This window comes from Scyliorhinus torazame, chromosome 13 (assembly GCF_047496885.1).
Source record: "Scyliorhinus torazame isolate Kashiwa2021f chromosome 13, sScyTor2.1, whole genome shotgun sequence".
Classification (NCBI taxonomy): Eukaryota; Metazoa; Chordata; class Chondrichthyes; order Carcharhiniformes; family Scyliorhinidae; genus Scyliorhinus; species Scyliorhinus torazame.
The window spans coordinates 170,276,537-170,292,272 of NC_092719.1; the positions used below are offsets into that span (position 1 = coordinate 170,276,537).

General features: G+C 47.0%; 1 protein-coding gene across 10 annotated transcripts in view; it reads right to left on the reverse strand.

Moving 5' to 3' along the window:
• The window catches only part of slmapa (sarcolemma associated protein a), a 383,477-nt gene that overhangs the window by 13,052 nt on the left and 354,689 nt on the right, over positions 1-15,736 (reverse strand). For all 10 annotated transcript variants that reach the window (XM_072472425.1, XM_072472423.1, XM_072472424.1 and 7 more), the window contains one exon: positions 7,044-7,178. In XM_072472425.1, coding sequence (XP_072328526.1) covers positions 7,044-7,178 — 135 coding nt within the window. The remainder of the gene's footprint in view (positions 1-7,043; positions 7,179-15,736) is intronic.

Below are 15,736 nucleotides of genomic sequence, written 5' to 3' on the forward strand. Positions count from 1 at the left end.
GCTTAACCCAACTAATAAACCCTCCCCCGAAACCACATTAGTATTTAACTGCCTACCCTTTACGAATCCCGTCTGGTCCTCGAGAATCACCCCCGGGACACAGTCCTCAATCCTCGTGGCCAACATTTTTGCCAGCAACTTAGCATCTACATTAAGGAGCAAGATCGGTCTATACGACCCACATTGCAGTGGGTCCTTATCCCGCTTCAAGATCAAAGAGACCGTCGCCTCCGACATTGTCGGGGGCAGGGTCCCCCCCTCCCTTGCTTCATTGAAGGTCCTTACCAGCAACAGGGCTAACAGGTCTACATACTTCCTATAAAACTCCACCGGGAACCCATCCGGCCCCGGGGCCTTCCCTGCCTGCATGCTCCCCAGTCCTTTAACCAGCTCCTCCACCCCAATTGGCGCCCCCAAACCAGCCACCTCCTGTTCCTCCACCCTTGGGAACCTCAATTGGTCCTAGAATCGCCGCATCCCCTCTTTTCCCCCTGGGGGCTGGGACCTATACAGTTCCTCGTAAAAGGCCTTAAAAGCCTCATTCACTTTCCCTGCACTCCGCACCGTAGTTCCCCTGCCATCTTTGACTCCGCCTATTTCCCTCGCTGCCATCCTCTTACGGAGCTGATGTGCCAGCATCCGGCTCGCCTTCTCCCCATATTCATATATCGCCCCCTGTGCCTTCCTCCACTGTGCCTCTGCCTTCCCTGTGGTCAACAGGTCGAACTCTGTCTGGAGACTTCGTCTCTCCCTGAGTAGTCCCTCATCAGGAGCCTCTGCATAGCTCCTGCCCACCCTTAAAATCTCCCCCACGAACCTCTCCCTTTCCCTGCCCTCTCTCTTCACCCTATGAGCCCTGATGGAGATTAACTCTCCCCTGACCACCACCTTCAGCGCCTCCCATACTATTCCCACCTGCACCTCCCCGTTGTCGTTGGCCTCCAGATACCTTTCAATACACCCCCGCACCCTCCCTCGTCTGCCAGCAGTCCCACATCCAACCTCCACAATGGGCGCTGGTCCCTCTCCCTCCCCCAGCTCTAACTCCACCCAATGCGGGGCATGGTCTGAAATGGCTATGGCCGAATACTCCGTTCCCTCCACTTTCGGGATCAGTGCCCTGCCCAGAACAAAAAAATCTATCCGGGAGTAGGCTTTATGTACGTGGGATAAAAAAGAAAATTCTCTGGCCAAAGGCCTGGTAAATCTTCACGGATCTACTCCCCCCATCTGGTCCATAAACCACCTAAGCACCTTGGCCGCAGCCGGCCTCTTCCCCGTCCTAGATCTGGAGCGATCTAATGCTGGGTCCAGCACAGTGTTAAAATCCCCACCCATTATCAAGCTCCCTACCTCCAGGTCTGGAATACGCCCCAACATCCGTTTCATAAATCCAGCATCGTCCCAGTTCGGGGCATATACATTCACCAGTACCACCTCCGTCCCCTGCAATCTACCACTCACCAATACGTATCGGCCTCCCTTATCCGCTACTATGTTCTTGGCCTCAAACGACACCCGCTTTCCCACCAGTAGTGCCACCCCTCTATTCTTCGCATCCAGCCCCGAATGGAACACCTGTCCCACCCATCCCTTCCTTAACCTGACCTGGTCTGCCACCTTCAGATGTGTCTCCTGAAACATGACACAGTCCCTTTAGGTGCGCGAACACTCAGGCCCTCTTAACCGGCCCATTTAGGCCTCTCACATTCCACGTGATCAGCCGGATTGGGGGGGTTGCCCCCCGCCGACTAGCCATCTCCTATCTTAGGCCAGTCCCGTGCTCACGCCTCCGCACCCTCGGATAACTTTATATTAGGATCCAGTTGAACGTGGATAAGTGTAAAGGCAAGTCATTTAACAGTTGTCAGATTGTTAGAAAATCCATTGAGAAGCTGTTCCCAGCCAGGCACTAGTGGTCACATCAGAGTTTCCTTCAAGAAACAAGGTTCTTACTTCCCATTTCTTCAAAGGAAAGGCTAGCTCAGAACTGGCATATTCCTGAGTTAGCACCAAATGGCTTTTCACAGTAAATTCATTGCAGTGTTAAAGTAAGCCTACTTGTGACAATAATAAAGATTATTATTATGCTTCAGCACAGAAACAGGCCATTTGCTGATTTCTACATGCCCCTTTCAAATTATAAAAGGACTCAGGCTCATTTTTTTGAGACTGATGTGACAGAAGTCAAAGTGGTTCCTCGAAGACTGGGGAGGAGGATCACAGAGGTACTTATGAACATAATCATAGAATCACCATAGACCAGAAGGAGGCCATTGGGCCCAACTAGTCTGCACTGACCTTCAGAAAGAGCATCCTACCTAGGTGCCACTCCCCCACCCTATCCCTTACCCCAGTAACCCCACCTAACCGATGGACATTAAGGGGAATTTAGCTTGGCTGATCCACCTAACCTGTACATTTTTGGACTCTGGGAGGAAGCCAGAGTACCAGGAGGAAACCACACAGACATGGGGTGAAAACACAAATTCCACACAGAGGTCAGAAACAAACCCGGGTCCCTGACGCTGTGAGGCAGCAGTGCTAACCACTGTGCCACCCCTAAGGTGCTTTGCAGGGCTCATCCAGGAACTCAATCATTTTTGGGTAAGTTTTTCATCCAGCAGCCGAGTTTGGCAACAGCTGAGTTTGGGAGGGTAACCAAGTGCCAGGAGCCTGCAGCCAAAGCCATGGATAACGTCCTGGCAATCAGGAGGTGAGGGTAGGCAGAGAAGATCAGGCAGCACAGTGATGTTGTGGGAAAGAGGGTGGGTAGAGAGGGCAGTGTGAGGGGAGAGGTTGTTGGTGGGAAGGAGAGTTGATAGAGACCATAGTCAGCAGTGGAAGCCTGAAGGTTTCCTTGGGAGACCTTGGGGCTGGGGATAGTTTGCTTGATTTCTCCTAACTCACAAGGAATGTTGGAAAATACATTTTTTTCAGCTGGCAGCTTCCCTAACCCTCTCTCACTGCCAAGTCTCAACGCAACTGGGCAACCCATGCAGCAGTGAACTTTAAATCAGGCTCCCAATTGCACTAATGCAGCCCTATTTAGATATGTAAATGTTATTTCCCACTTCTCCATTGCAGGACATGTGGGTAGCATAATGACCACTGGCATAAAAGTGGCAATGAGCCGGGCGCGGTGGGTTGGTCTCACGTTTCATCCATGTGACTTGATTACTTTCCCCACCTAACTCTGTCCTGCCTGTCACTGTGGGGTGGGGATAGGTGGTTAATAGTTTACCCTCTATTTCATCCATACTTTGCAGCTGAGGGAATTCCACATTCCACTCAACTGCTGTGTAAAGATTTTTCTTCCAATGTTTCCTATAATTCTTTCTGATTATATTAAATTCAAGTTGTTTCATTTAACAGTGTAAATCAAGTATCACTGAGTAACTCACTATATTCTGTTATAATTGTAACAATCTGCATTAGGTCAATCCTTATCTTTCTCACATCAATCACAAGGCCACAACTTCTCAATTGTCTCCACAACTAATGCCTTAGCTCCAGTAATATCCGTGCAGATTTATACTGTACCTTTGCCACTCCTCCTCTGCTGGGTGTCCCAAACTGCAGACAAAACAGTTGCCCAAACTTTGCGATTGGTGTCAGCCTTGGCTCAGACATATCACTCTTGCATAAGTTTATACCACATGTTGCGCATATAATCCAGATTGAGAATTGAGACCAAGACTGAAGGAGTACTGCACTGTCGGAGGCGCAGTCTTTCAGATGAGATCTTAAATTGGGCCTCATCTACCCTCTTGGGTCGACACAAAACAAAATCCCTTCATATTATTTGAAGTAAGAGCAGCTGAGTCCTCCCAATGTCCTGATGGGTGAAAACAGTCTTTCTTGGTCCTCTACATTTCTAAATTCCTGATCACCACTGCATTAATGGTGAATTACCTTGGGTTCCAGGAACAGCTGATAAACCAAGAGGAACAGTTAGGTCGGATAGTATGGTGGTCAGGATGTTTAGATTGTTGGTGCCATTAGCAAAGCTGGCATTTATTCCCCACTCCTGGTTGGCCGAAGATGATGTGACACAACTGAAAGTGAGAGTTTTAAGCAAGGGCATTAAGGGTTCCTGAACCAAGGTGGATAAAGGGAGTTAAGATAAATATAAGCCATAATCTAACTCAATAAAGATACAGGCTTAAATGGGTTGAATGGCCTATCCCCATGTTCTGAACTGAGTGTCTTGGCAGGCCATTTAAGAATTAATCCCATTGCTGATCTTCTGCCAAAGGTAGACAGTAGATTGGAAGTACCGCTGCAGAAATTCAAAGCAGTTTCACAGATACAATGACTGCGTGTAACACAAAGCCAGTTAATACATTCAGACCAAAGAATATACATATTATCTAAAATTAAAGCTGCAATCAGTCTGTAAAGAACATAAATCTTCATACAAGACAAGCCATGCATGTTCCACTTCAGAAAAACAAAACAAAGGTTTTAAAAACTACATTTTAGCAGTTTATTGGAGGCAGAAACAAACCTGCAACCAAGGGATCAATTTTAATCCTAACTGCCTGGTGGAAACCAGGGAGTGGGCAGTTCGAAGTGAAGTTATTCACTTTTTTATAATGTAATGCTCTTGTGCCATTCCAAATTTTAAATCTTTACGTGAATGAAGCATCTGCCTGTAGCAGGGACACGCCTCATCAATTGATGAAAATTGTAATTCTATTATGTCGAGCGGTCCCAGATTGTATTTTAATTGGGGCAGATCTGGGAAGCAGATCAGTAGCTGTACTGTTGCAACTAGCAGGTCTAAGAAAGTCCGTCTCCGTGCCCTAGAATTTCACCATCTTCCCTCCTCTCATAAGTGGCTACCTAATCTTTTCCTGTGAGTAGCCATTCTGTCCTCACTTCCCACTCGGCAGTTAAAACTATGGTTGCCCTAGGTTGCTGCTGGTGGGAAAAAATGAACAAGATAAATTACTTGCTTTTATTATCTGAGGCATAGAATTTAAGAGCAAGAAGGTTATGATGGAGCAGAATAAAACCTTGGTTAGGCCACAGCTGGAGTACTATATGCAGTTCTGGTCACCAAACTATAGGAAGGAAGTGCAGAGGAAGAAAGGGTACAGAGGCAGAAAGGGTGCAGAGGAGATTCACCAGAATGTTGCCTGGGCTGGAGCATTTCAGCTATCAAGAGAGACTGGATAGGCTAGGGTTATTTTACTTGGAGCAGATAAGGCAGAGGTATATAAAATTATGAGGGGCGAAGACAAGGCAGATAGGAAGGAACTTTTCCCCTTAGCAGAGGAGTCAAATAACCAGGAGACATAGATTTAATGTAAGGGGCAGGAGGTTTACAGATGGTTGGAATCTGGAACTCACTGTCTGAAGGGGTGGCAAAAGCAACAATCTTCACAACATTTAAGAAGAATTAAGATGAACAGTTGAAATGCCATAGCATACAAGGATATGGACCAAGTGTTGAAAAATGGGATTAGAGTAGATAGGTACTTGATGGCCGGCATGGATACGATAGGCTGAAGGGTTTCTTCCATGCTGTAAAAACTCTAGGACTGTCGATGACTGGTGATGGGAAAAAAACTGGATGGGCTAGATGACCTGCTCGGAATTAAAATCCACCCCTATGACTTCCAGAAACTAACAGTTTATTACAACTTGGTCTAACTAATTAGAGTTCCATCCATCAACCTTCTGGTTCTTACAGGTGCCATCCAGTCCCACCCATCAAAAGACCTGTGTATTTGATGCTGAAAACCTGCATTCCCAGTGCAAGGTGCTGATTTTCTTTGTGAACCTTTGACAAAATGACATACGGGTTGAAATGCTGTGAGCTTAAAAATGCTCACTGTTGCCATGTATGCAAATCAGTCACAGGATGGTATAACCAAGTCTATAAAGAGTGCAGGTTTGTCCCTGTGTGAAGTATTGAGAGCAGTTCTGGTCACCACATTGTAATAATGGTTTCATAGCAAAGATGCTACAAAAGGCTACCTGTTTGATAGTACATACTTCACATACTTGAGCTAAAAGGATTGACTACCAAAACCAAGTTTGTTGGTATTAAAGTGAACAAGGTACACACATAAATGAAGCTGGGGCCGGTCAGATAGACCAAAATGATCTTTTCTGGCCGTCTACATTTCTTTGCTAATAATTTCAACTGCACCATTGACAAGTTACCTTGGGTTTCGGGACTATTGTTATTCAACCTAGTGATTGCTCTTCATGATTTAGCAGGAGAATGAAGACCAAGATTTTCAGATTTTAATTTTCTCCACATAATTTTACAAATATTTTTCAGATTATACAGCGAACAACCAGAAAGAGATATGTAGCAAAAATAATTAAGAGTGGGGGAAGGAGTCAAGGAAAATAAAAAGCCTCTCATGCAGTGGGTGACACGGTGGTTAGCACTGCTATCTCACAGCGGCAGAGACTTGGGTTCGATTTCGACCTCGGCGACTGATGTGTGGAGATTACATGTTCTCCCAATGTCTGATGGGATTTCCTCCGGGTGCTCCGGTTTCCTTCCACAATCCAGAGATGTGCGGGTTAGGTGGATTGGCCATTCTAAATTGCCCCTTAGTGTCTAATGGTTAGGTGGGAATAGGCCGGGGGTGCTTTTTTGGAGGGTCGGTGCAGACTCAATGGGCCAAGTGGCCTCCTTCTGCACTGTAGGGATTCTATGATTCATCAGCAGGAAACCCTAGCTCAGTTTACTTCCCAATGCCCTCAGGCCCAATTATGACTTCGATTTAGATTTCTGGCTAAATCAAAACCATAGAAGATGCATTTCAACACTAATTTGATTCACATATTATTTTGGCATGAAGGTAGGAAATTTAAATACTTTGATTCAGATCAAATTATGATGTATAATTTGCAATATTATACGCAGCAGTAACCTGAAATAGTACAGGCTTGATTCCATACATCAGACTAAAATTTGTTATAACTGTTTTAGCTCAGATGAAAAAAACTTGACATGAAACTAGAAATGATTGCTGTAAGAACTCTAGGCAGTTAAACAAATTTGTAAGACTTACGTTGTTTCCCTTCTGTTGCAGCAGCTTCAGATTTTCTTTACAGTTTTCAAGTTCATCTGTGACGGACTCATTCTCTTTCTGAGTTTTGTCAAGCTTTTCCTTCAACTCCAGGTACATGGTCTGATCTGCTTCATACTAGAACATACATCAATTATAGAAGGATTTCATAAATGATATGACCCTTTGAAATTGTACAATGATTTTATCAGAAATTTTTAGTGAGGACTTCCGGTGGCGGCCATGGAAGAGTAGGTCGCACATTTGATAGCTCCCGCCTGTGACAGACTTTTGGACCTTTTCCCCCGTTTTTTTCTGGATTTATCGGATAAATCAGTGAAGAGTGAGACAGTGAGGAGAAATCCCTCTCCGGTGTATGGAGAATTGGACCAGAAGTGGCCGTGTGAGAAGACAAAGTCCTATAAGGAAGACGCGAGCAGAGACGGTAACGCGGGAAAGCATGGTGGAGAGCAAGGGCCGCGGGGAGACGGTACAGTGGTCGACGGAGCAGTTGGTAAAGCTTTTCGAAGATCACTTCGCCAAGCTGAGGAAGGATACGCTGGCCCCGATTAAGGTCGATCGATTGATCAAGTTGTGCAGAATCAAGAGACCCACGGAAGAGCGATCCAGGAGGTGGAGAAAAAGGTGTCTCAGCACGAGTAATACATAACCGTGCTGGAGACCAAGGTGGAAATGATGAACGACTGCCAGAAAAGAATGTAGGAGAAGCTGAAGGACCTGGAGAACAGGTCCAGGAGGCAGAATCTTAGAATTGTAGGCCTCCCTGAAGGCAGTGAGGGATCGGATGCGAGAGCTTATGTGATGGACATGTTGGAAAAGTTGATGGGGGCTCAGGTGTTCCCTCGGCCCCTGGAAGTGGATAGAGCGCATAGAGCCTTGCGAAGAAGCCCAGAGCGAATGAGCCGCCGAGGGCGATGGTGGTATGCTTTCATCGATTCCTGGACAAGGAACAGTTCTGCGGTGGGGCAAGGAGGAACGGAGCAGCAAGTGGGAGAATTGTGAGCTGCGCATTTATCAGGACCTGGGCGCGGATTTGGCCAAGAGGCGAGCTGGGTTTAATCGAGCAAAAACGGCCCTCTTTAAGAAAGGGGTGAAGTTCGGGATGTTGTACCCAGCCCGTCTGTGGATCACACATGAGGAACGGGACTTCTACTTCGAAACACCAGACGAAGTATGGACTTTTGTTAAAGAAGAGGCTGGAGGCAAACTATAAGACACTGAAGCCTTGGAGAGTACTGTGGTGGTGATTTGTTGTGCTGGGCTGTAAGTATAAGTAGCGTTATGTGTAATAAGGGGCGGTTTGGATGGCGAAAGGTACCTTTGTCTTGCAGGGAGCTGGTTAGAGGTGGGGGTGGTCTTTGGGGATGGTTCTGTCTTTGTGTTTTTTTTCCCCCCAAAAGTGGCTGTTTTTTCACTGTTTTTTCTGATGTTTGCTTACCGGGGAATGTGATGCTTTTAATATGTTTGTCCAAGTGGGGGGAGAGGGGAGAGAACAATGGGGAGACAGACTGCTTGGTGCCAGGGGCGGGCGCTATCAAGTCAGCATGGGTCAGCTGACTTACGGAAGCACAGTGGGGGGCGAGCAGGTGTTAAGCTGGAGCTTGACTTGGGGGGTTGGGTTTCTAGTGTTGTTGCGGGGGGGGGGGGGGGGGGGGGGGGCGGGAAGCTGCTTTGCTGACAGGGGAGGAACTGTTACTAGGGGACAAATGGGAGGTCGGAAATGACGAATGCCCGAGGGGAGGCTCGAGGAGGCAGAGGGAGCGAGCTAGAGGCTGACCTAAAAAGGGTGATGGCTAGTCGGCGGGGGGGGGGGGGGGGGGGGGGGGCGCGACCAGGCTGATTACATGGAACATCAGAGGTCAGAGGGTTGCATGGGCCGGTCAAGAGAGCTCACGTGTTTGCGCATTTGAGGGGGCTGAAGGTGGACGTGGCAATGCTACAAGAGACACATCTAAAGGTTACAGACCAGACGAGATTGAGAAAGGAGTGGGTTAGCCAAGTATTCCACTCAGGACTTGACTCAAAGACCAGGGGTTAGCGATCTTGATCAACAAACAGATAGCATTCGAGGCAGGGAGAATAGTGTCAGACAAGGGGGGTAGGTACATAATGGTGAGTGGGAAGCTGGAGGGGGTGCGGGTGGTACTCGTGAACATATATGCTCCGAATTGGGACGATGTGGAATTTATGAGGTGGGTGTTAGGGAAGATCCCAGACTTATAGAGTCACATAACCTGATCATGGGAGGAGATTTTAACATAGTCATTGATCCGGAATTGGACCAATCAAAATCCAGGACAGGGAGGACGCCGGCCGCGGCAAAGGAATTGAAGGGTTTTATGGAACAGATGGGGGGAGTAGACCCATGGAGGTTTGCACAGCCAAGGGCGAAGGAGTTTTCTTTTTTATCACATGTCCACAAGGTATACTCTCGCATCGACTTTTTTGTTCTGAACAGAGCACTAATACCGGGGGGTGGTGGATACTGAATACTCGGCAATCGCAGTGTCGGATCATGCCCCACATTGGGTAGATCTACGGGTTAGTATGGAAAGAGGGCAACGCCCGCTGTGGAGGCTGGATGTGGGGTTGCTAGAGGACGAAGCGATCTGTGGGTGGGTTAAGAAGTCCATCCAGAACTCCCTGGAAACAAATGATATGGGGGAGGTCTCTGCAGCGACGGTTTGGGAAGCTTTGAAGGCAATGGTCCGAGGGGAATTAATCTCGATACGGGCCCACAGAGAAAAGGCGGAACGGGCTGAGAGGGATAGGTTAGTGGAGGAGATACTCCAGGTGGACAGGAGATACTCATAGGCCCCGAACGTGGGGCTACTGAGGGAGCAGCGGAGGTTACAGGCGGAGTTTGGGCTGTTGACCACAGGAAAAGCGGTGGAACAGTTGAAGAAGGCAAGGGGGGCGATTTATGAGTATGGGGAAAAGGCAAGCAGAATGTTAGCGCATCAGCTCAGGAAAAGGGAGGCGGCCAGGGAGATAGGTAAAGTAAAGAGTAGAGGCGAGAATACTGTCCTGGACCCAGTGGGGTGATGAGGTGTTTAAGGACTTTTATAGTAAATTACGAGTCGGAACCCCCGGCTGGGGTGCAGGGGAGAAGGCAGTTTTTGGATCAGTTGAGGTTTCCGAGGGTAGATGAGGATCTGGTGGAAGGGCTGGGAGCCCCAATTGAGATTGAGGAAATAATTGAGGGGCTGGAGGGCATGCAGTTGGGCAAGGCCCCGGGGCCTGACGGCTACCCGGTGGAATTCTATCAGAGATATTGAGCTCACTGCTGGTGAGGGCATTTAATGAATCAAGAGAGAAGGGAGTCTTCCCCCAACAATGTTGCAGGCCTCGATTTCATTGATCCTGAAACGGGAGAAGGATCCGGAGCAATGCGGGTCACACAGGCCAATTTCACTACTGAATGTGGACGCCAAACTGCTGGCTAAGATACTGGCCACAAGGATAGAGGACTGTGTCCCGGGGGTGAAAGGGGAAGACCAGACGGGATTTGTAAAGGGCAGGCAACTCAAGCCCAATGTCAAAGTCTTTTGAATGTTATTATGATGCCCTCAGAAGGAGAAGAGATGGAGGTGGTGGTAGCGATGGATGCGGAGAAGGCTTTTGATCGGGTGGAGTGGAATTACCTGTGGGAGGCACTGGGAAGGTTTGGGTTTGGTGAGGGCTTTATTGACTGAGTGCGGTTACTCTATCAGGCACCAGTAGCGAGTGTGTACACGAACCGGCTGAGGTGGGGGTATTTTAAAGTACACCGAGGGACGAGGCAAGGGTGCCCCCTCTCCCTGTTACTGTTTGCTCTGGCCATAGAGCCATGGCATTAAGAGCCTCCAGGAACTGGAAAGGGCTGGTTTGGGGGGGGGGGGGGGGGGTGCACCGGGTCTCGCTTGACGCAGATGTCCTGCTCTTGTATATTTCAGACCCGTTGGAGGGGATGGGGGAAGTAACGCGAATCCTGGGGGAATTTGGCAATTTTTCGGGGTATAAGTTGAACATGGGGAGAAGCGAGATGTTCGCGATCCAGGCAAGGGGACAGGAGAAGAGACTGGGAGAGCTGCCACTTAGAATGGTAGGAAAGAGCTTTCTGTATCAGGGAATCCAGGTGGCCCGGGAATGGGAGGCACTGCACAAGTTCAATCTATCTCGGCTGGTAGAACAAATGGAAGGGGACTTTAAGAGATTGGACATGATCCCGCTATCACTGGCGGGGAGGGTACAGACCGTGAAAATGACAGTCCTCCCCAGATTTCTGTTTGGCTTTCAGTGCCTCCCCATCTTCTTCCCAAAGGCCTTTTTCAAGCAGGTGAATAAGGTTATTTTGGGCTTTGTGTGGGCGGGTAAAACCCCGCGAGTGAAGAAAGTGTTGCTGGAGCGCAGTCGGGGGGTTGGCGCTGCCGGACTTCTGCAATTACTACTGGGCGGCTAATATAGCCATGATTAGGAAGTGGGTAGTGGGGGAGGGGTCGGCGTGGGAGCGGATGGAGGCGGCGTCATTCAAAGACACAAGTTTGGGAGCACTGATAACGGCATCTCTTCCATTCTCGCTGGCCCGATACTCAAGTCCGGTGGTGGTGGCGGCTCTGAGAATCTGAGGGCAGTGGAGGAGATATAAGAGAGTGGAGGGAGCATCGGTTTGGACCCCGATTTATAATAATGTTTGGTTTGTACCGGGTAGGCTGGATGGTGGGTTCCGGAGATGGCAAAGGGCAGGAATTAGAAGGATGGGGGAATCTATTTATAGACGGGAGCTTCCCCAGCTTGAAAGCCTTGGAGGATAAATTTGAATTGCTAGCGGGGACCAGGTTTAGGTATTTGCAGGTGCGAGACTTCCTGAGAAAGCAGGTTCCGGCCTTTCCGCTGCTGCCGCCATGGGGGATACAGGACAGAGTTGTCTCCAGTACCTGGGTGGGAGAGGGGAAGGTGTCAGATATTAACCAGGAGCTTTCGGAGGTGGAGGGAACTCCGGTGGAGGAGCTTAAGGACAAGTGGGAGGACGAGCTAGGAGGAGAGATAGAGGCGGGTCTATGGACGGATGCCCTAAGCAGGGTTAATACCTCCTCATCATGTGCCAGACTTAGCCTGATACAATTTAAGGTAGTCCACTGGGTACACATGACAGTGGCTAAGATGAGCAAGTTTTTCGGGGGAGAGGATAGGTGTGCGAGGTGCGCGGGAAGTCCAGCTAATCATGTCCACATGTTTTGGACATGCCCGAAGCTTGCAGGTTTCGCTATGGCAGTGTCCACGGGTGGTGCGGAGTCCAGAGGTAGCGATCTTTGGAGTGTCGGAAGAGCTGGGAGTTCAGGGGGTGAAAGAGGCTGGCGTTTTAGCCTTTGCCTCCTTGGTAGCCCGGAAACGGATCTTGTTAATGTGGAGGGACTTGAAGCCCCCGCGTATAGAGACCTGGGTTAGTGACATGGCTGGGTTTCTCAGTCTCAAGAAGATAAAGTTCGCCTTAAGCGGGTAATGGTCGGGTTCACCCGGAGGTGGCAGCCGTTCGTCAACTTTCTCAGGGAAAATTAGAATGTCAGCAGAGGCAGTAGTCCAAGGGGGGGGGGGGGGGGGGGGGCGCGGGCAGGATTGTTGTTTTATGGTTGGGGTGGTTGAAGATTGGGATGGGGGTGGAAATGTTTATTATATCATGTTTATGTCATTGTTATTATTATAAAAATTTTCAAATACCTTAATAAAAATATTTATTAAAAAAAAATGTTCAGTGAGTTTATATGTTGAAACCTTTGATACCCTGCTGTTAATTTCATATGACACTTGATTGCAGTCTTTGCATGCTCCATACAAATGGGGTTTTAGTATTAGTCAAACTATTCAAAATCATTATTCTTCCCATGTTTTCTCTCTGGCATTATGACATTACTCCTCTCCTAAATGCAATTATTCATGCAGTGGGTCCTGATCTGTATGGCTCAGTGGCAGATATACGGTACATCTGAATGTACAGATACAAACCACAGTCAAATTGCCCAATAGCATTTAATATTAAACATCACACAAGAAAAATGGTCACTTGGAAAAGGGGTGGGAGGACTGCTGTTGCTCAATTCTTCAGCATGAATAACCAGCATCAAGAAATACTTACAGGAAGAAGAAAAATTAGTTTGAACATACTCTGCAATCAAATAAACCTCATCATAAAATGCATCAATTTTGTTCTTTCAGTATAAATCATGGATCATCCCAAATGGCTTATGATTTTTATTTCTTATCAAATTATACATTTAGGTATATTTGCTTTTCTAAGCCAACATTAACAACATAGATGTTTTTTTTTCCAAGTTTAGAGCACCCAATTTTTTTTTCGAATTAAGGGGCATTTCAGCGTGTCCAACACCTACCCTACACATCTTTTTGGGTTGCAGGGGTGAGTCCCCCGCAGACACAGGGAGTATGTGCAAACTCCACAAGGACAGTGATCTAGGGGTGGGATCGAACCCGGGTCCTTGGTGCCGTGAGGCAGCAGTGCTAACCACAGCACCATCGTGCTGCCTTCGCTGTAGATGTTTTAAATACAGAATTAATCGAAGTGCATTTTAAAAAAAAATCAAACTTTAACATTTTCTCAGAATGAGGAAGCAACAGGAAAAGATATTCCTAATTGAAGTGAAAACCGCTGAAAGTGTTTCAAGGTGATCCCAATGTCACTTTCACTTGTAAGGTTATGATGGTTTTGCTTTGTGTACACTGATTGGGGTATGGCAGAATATCTATTAAACAATACAACTTTTTCCCAGTGCACAGCCAAATACATCAAGTTAACCCCTGTCCAGTATTTTCATAGGCATATACTTTCCCCGGATTTCCTTGATGAGGGAACCATTAACTAGTCATACACTGTGGGAAAAACGTATTGGGCGATATTTTGGAGCTTTCATTCAGCAAAAATGGGCAGTTGGTCCCTGAAATGAGGCTGGAGGATCAAGCACCCCTCTGGTCTGATCAGGTGGTGGTGGGCGCCATCTGCTAGTCAGAGAACTGAAGTTCACAATGGGGAAAAATTGACCCCAATGAATTAGTAAAATTTACTGTTAACACTAGCCATTGTTATGGTATTTCTGCAAGACTGACAAATTAATGTCAAGTCAGATTTGTGCTATGACAAGTGAAAAGACTTGCATCCTATTGTCCAGCTGCATTTCACCACATAGCCCCAAGAGCCCCAAGGTTAAAGGAGGATAATCTAATCTACTGCATCACTTGCTCTCAGGCAATGTTCAGTTTTGGTAATAACTTAACTCATTTAACAAATTTGATTTTACAAACAGAAGAAAGAGTTTCTCGGTGTCTACCATATCAAATAATTATCACTTTAAATACCTCACTTCTGAACTTTAGGGAATATAAGCCAAATTTAATTTAGGGGGAGGCAGTGGTGTTGTGGCATTGTCACTGGACAAGTAATCCAGAAATCCAGGGTAATACTCTGATGATGTGGGTATGAATCCCACCAACGCAGATGGTGGAATTTTCTGGAACTAAAAGTCTAATGATGGCTATGAAATCATTGTCAATTGTCGTAAAAAAAAAAAACATCTCCTTCACCAATGTCCTTTTTCCCCCCCAAGGAAAACTGCCATCCTTACGTGCTCTGGCTTACACATGACTCCAGACCCACAGCAATGTGGTGACTCTTAATTGTCCCCTTAAGGGCAATTAGGGATGGGCAATAAATGCTGGCCGAGCTAGTGACACGCACGTCACATGAAAGAATTTTTAAAAATGTACCCGTCATAAAAATTAACCGTTTAAAAATATTAGGTAGTCAAGGTAGTAATCCTTCCAAGGCCACTTTGTCTTTCTTGGATCGAAATTGGATGATATCACACTTCCACTCACTTCGTCTGCCTATATTTCCCATTGACACAACCTACTGCGTCTAACATACTGTTAGCTGCCAACTGTATAATACAATTCTCTACTCCTTTGCCCAACTTCCCAACTTATTAATATACATGTAATGAAAAGCTGAGACCTGAGGTTCCTGGGAAACAACACTGATCACATCCTGCCAATTAGAAAACAAACCTTTTATCCCAATTCTCTGTCTCCTACCTCCGAACCAATTACAATCAATAGGTTATATGCAATTTCACGTGCTCTCAACATTTGCTCTAAAGCTCTTATGTGGAACCTTACCAAAGACTCTTCAGAAGTCAATATGGATATCTTCCATAGATACCCCCTTATCCCCATTCAATGTGTTTTATCAGGCATTTAAAAAATTAATTTACGGGATGTGGGCATTGCTGACTCAGCTAGTACTTATTGCCCATCTCTAATTGCCCTGGGGAAGCTGATGGTGAGCTGCTTTCTTGAATCTTGGCAGTCCCGGTGGTGTAGGCACATCCACAATGCTGTTAGGGAGGGAGTTAAAGAATTTTTGACCCAGCGACAGTGAGTCAGGACATTGAGTGACTTGGAGGGGAACTTCGAGGTGGTGATGTTCCCATGTGTTTGCTGCCCTGCATAAATCCCATGCAAAGTTCTTTGATCAGTTGGTACTTGCTCTGTCTCTATTGATCGATTCCAGCACTTTCTTCATGACCCATGTTGATCATGCACCTGCTTTTCCTTTCCCTTCAGATTTACATAATTTGAGAGATTTGTAATTTTCCAATCCAAAGGCACACTTCTGGAATCTTGAG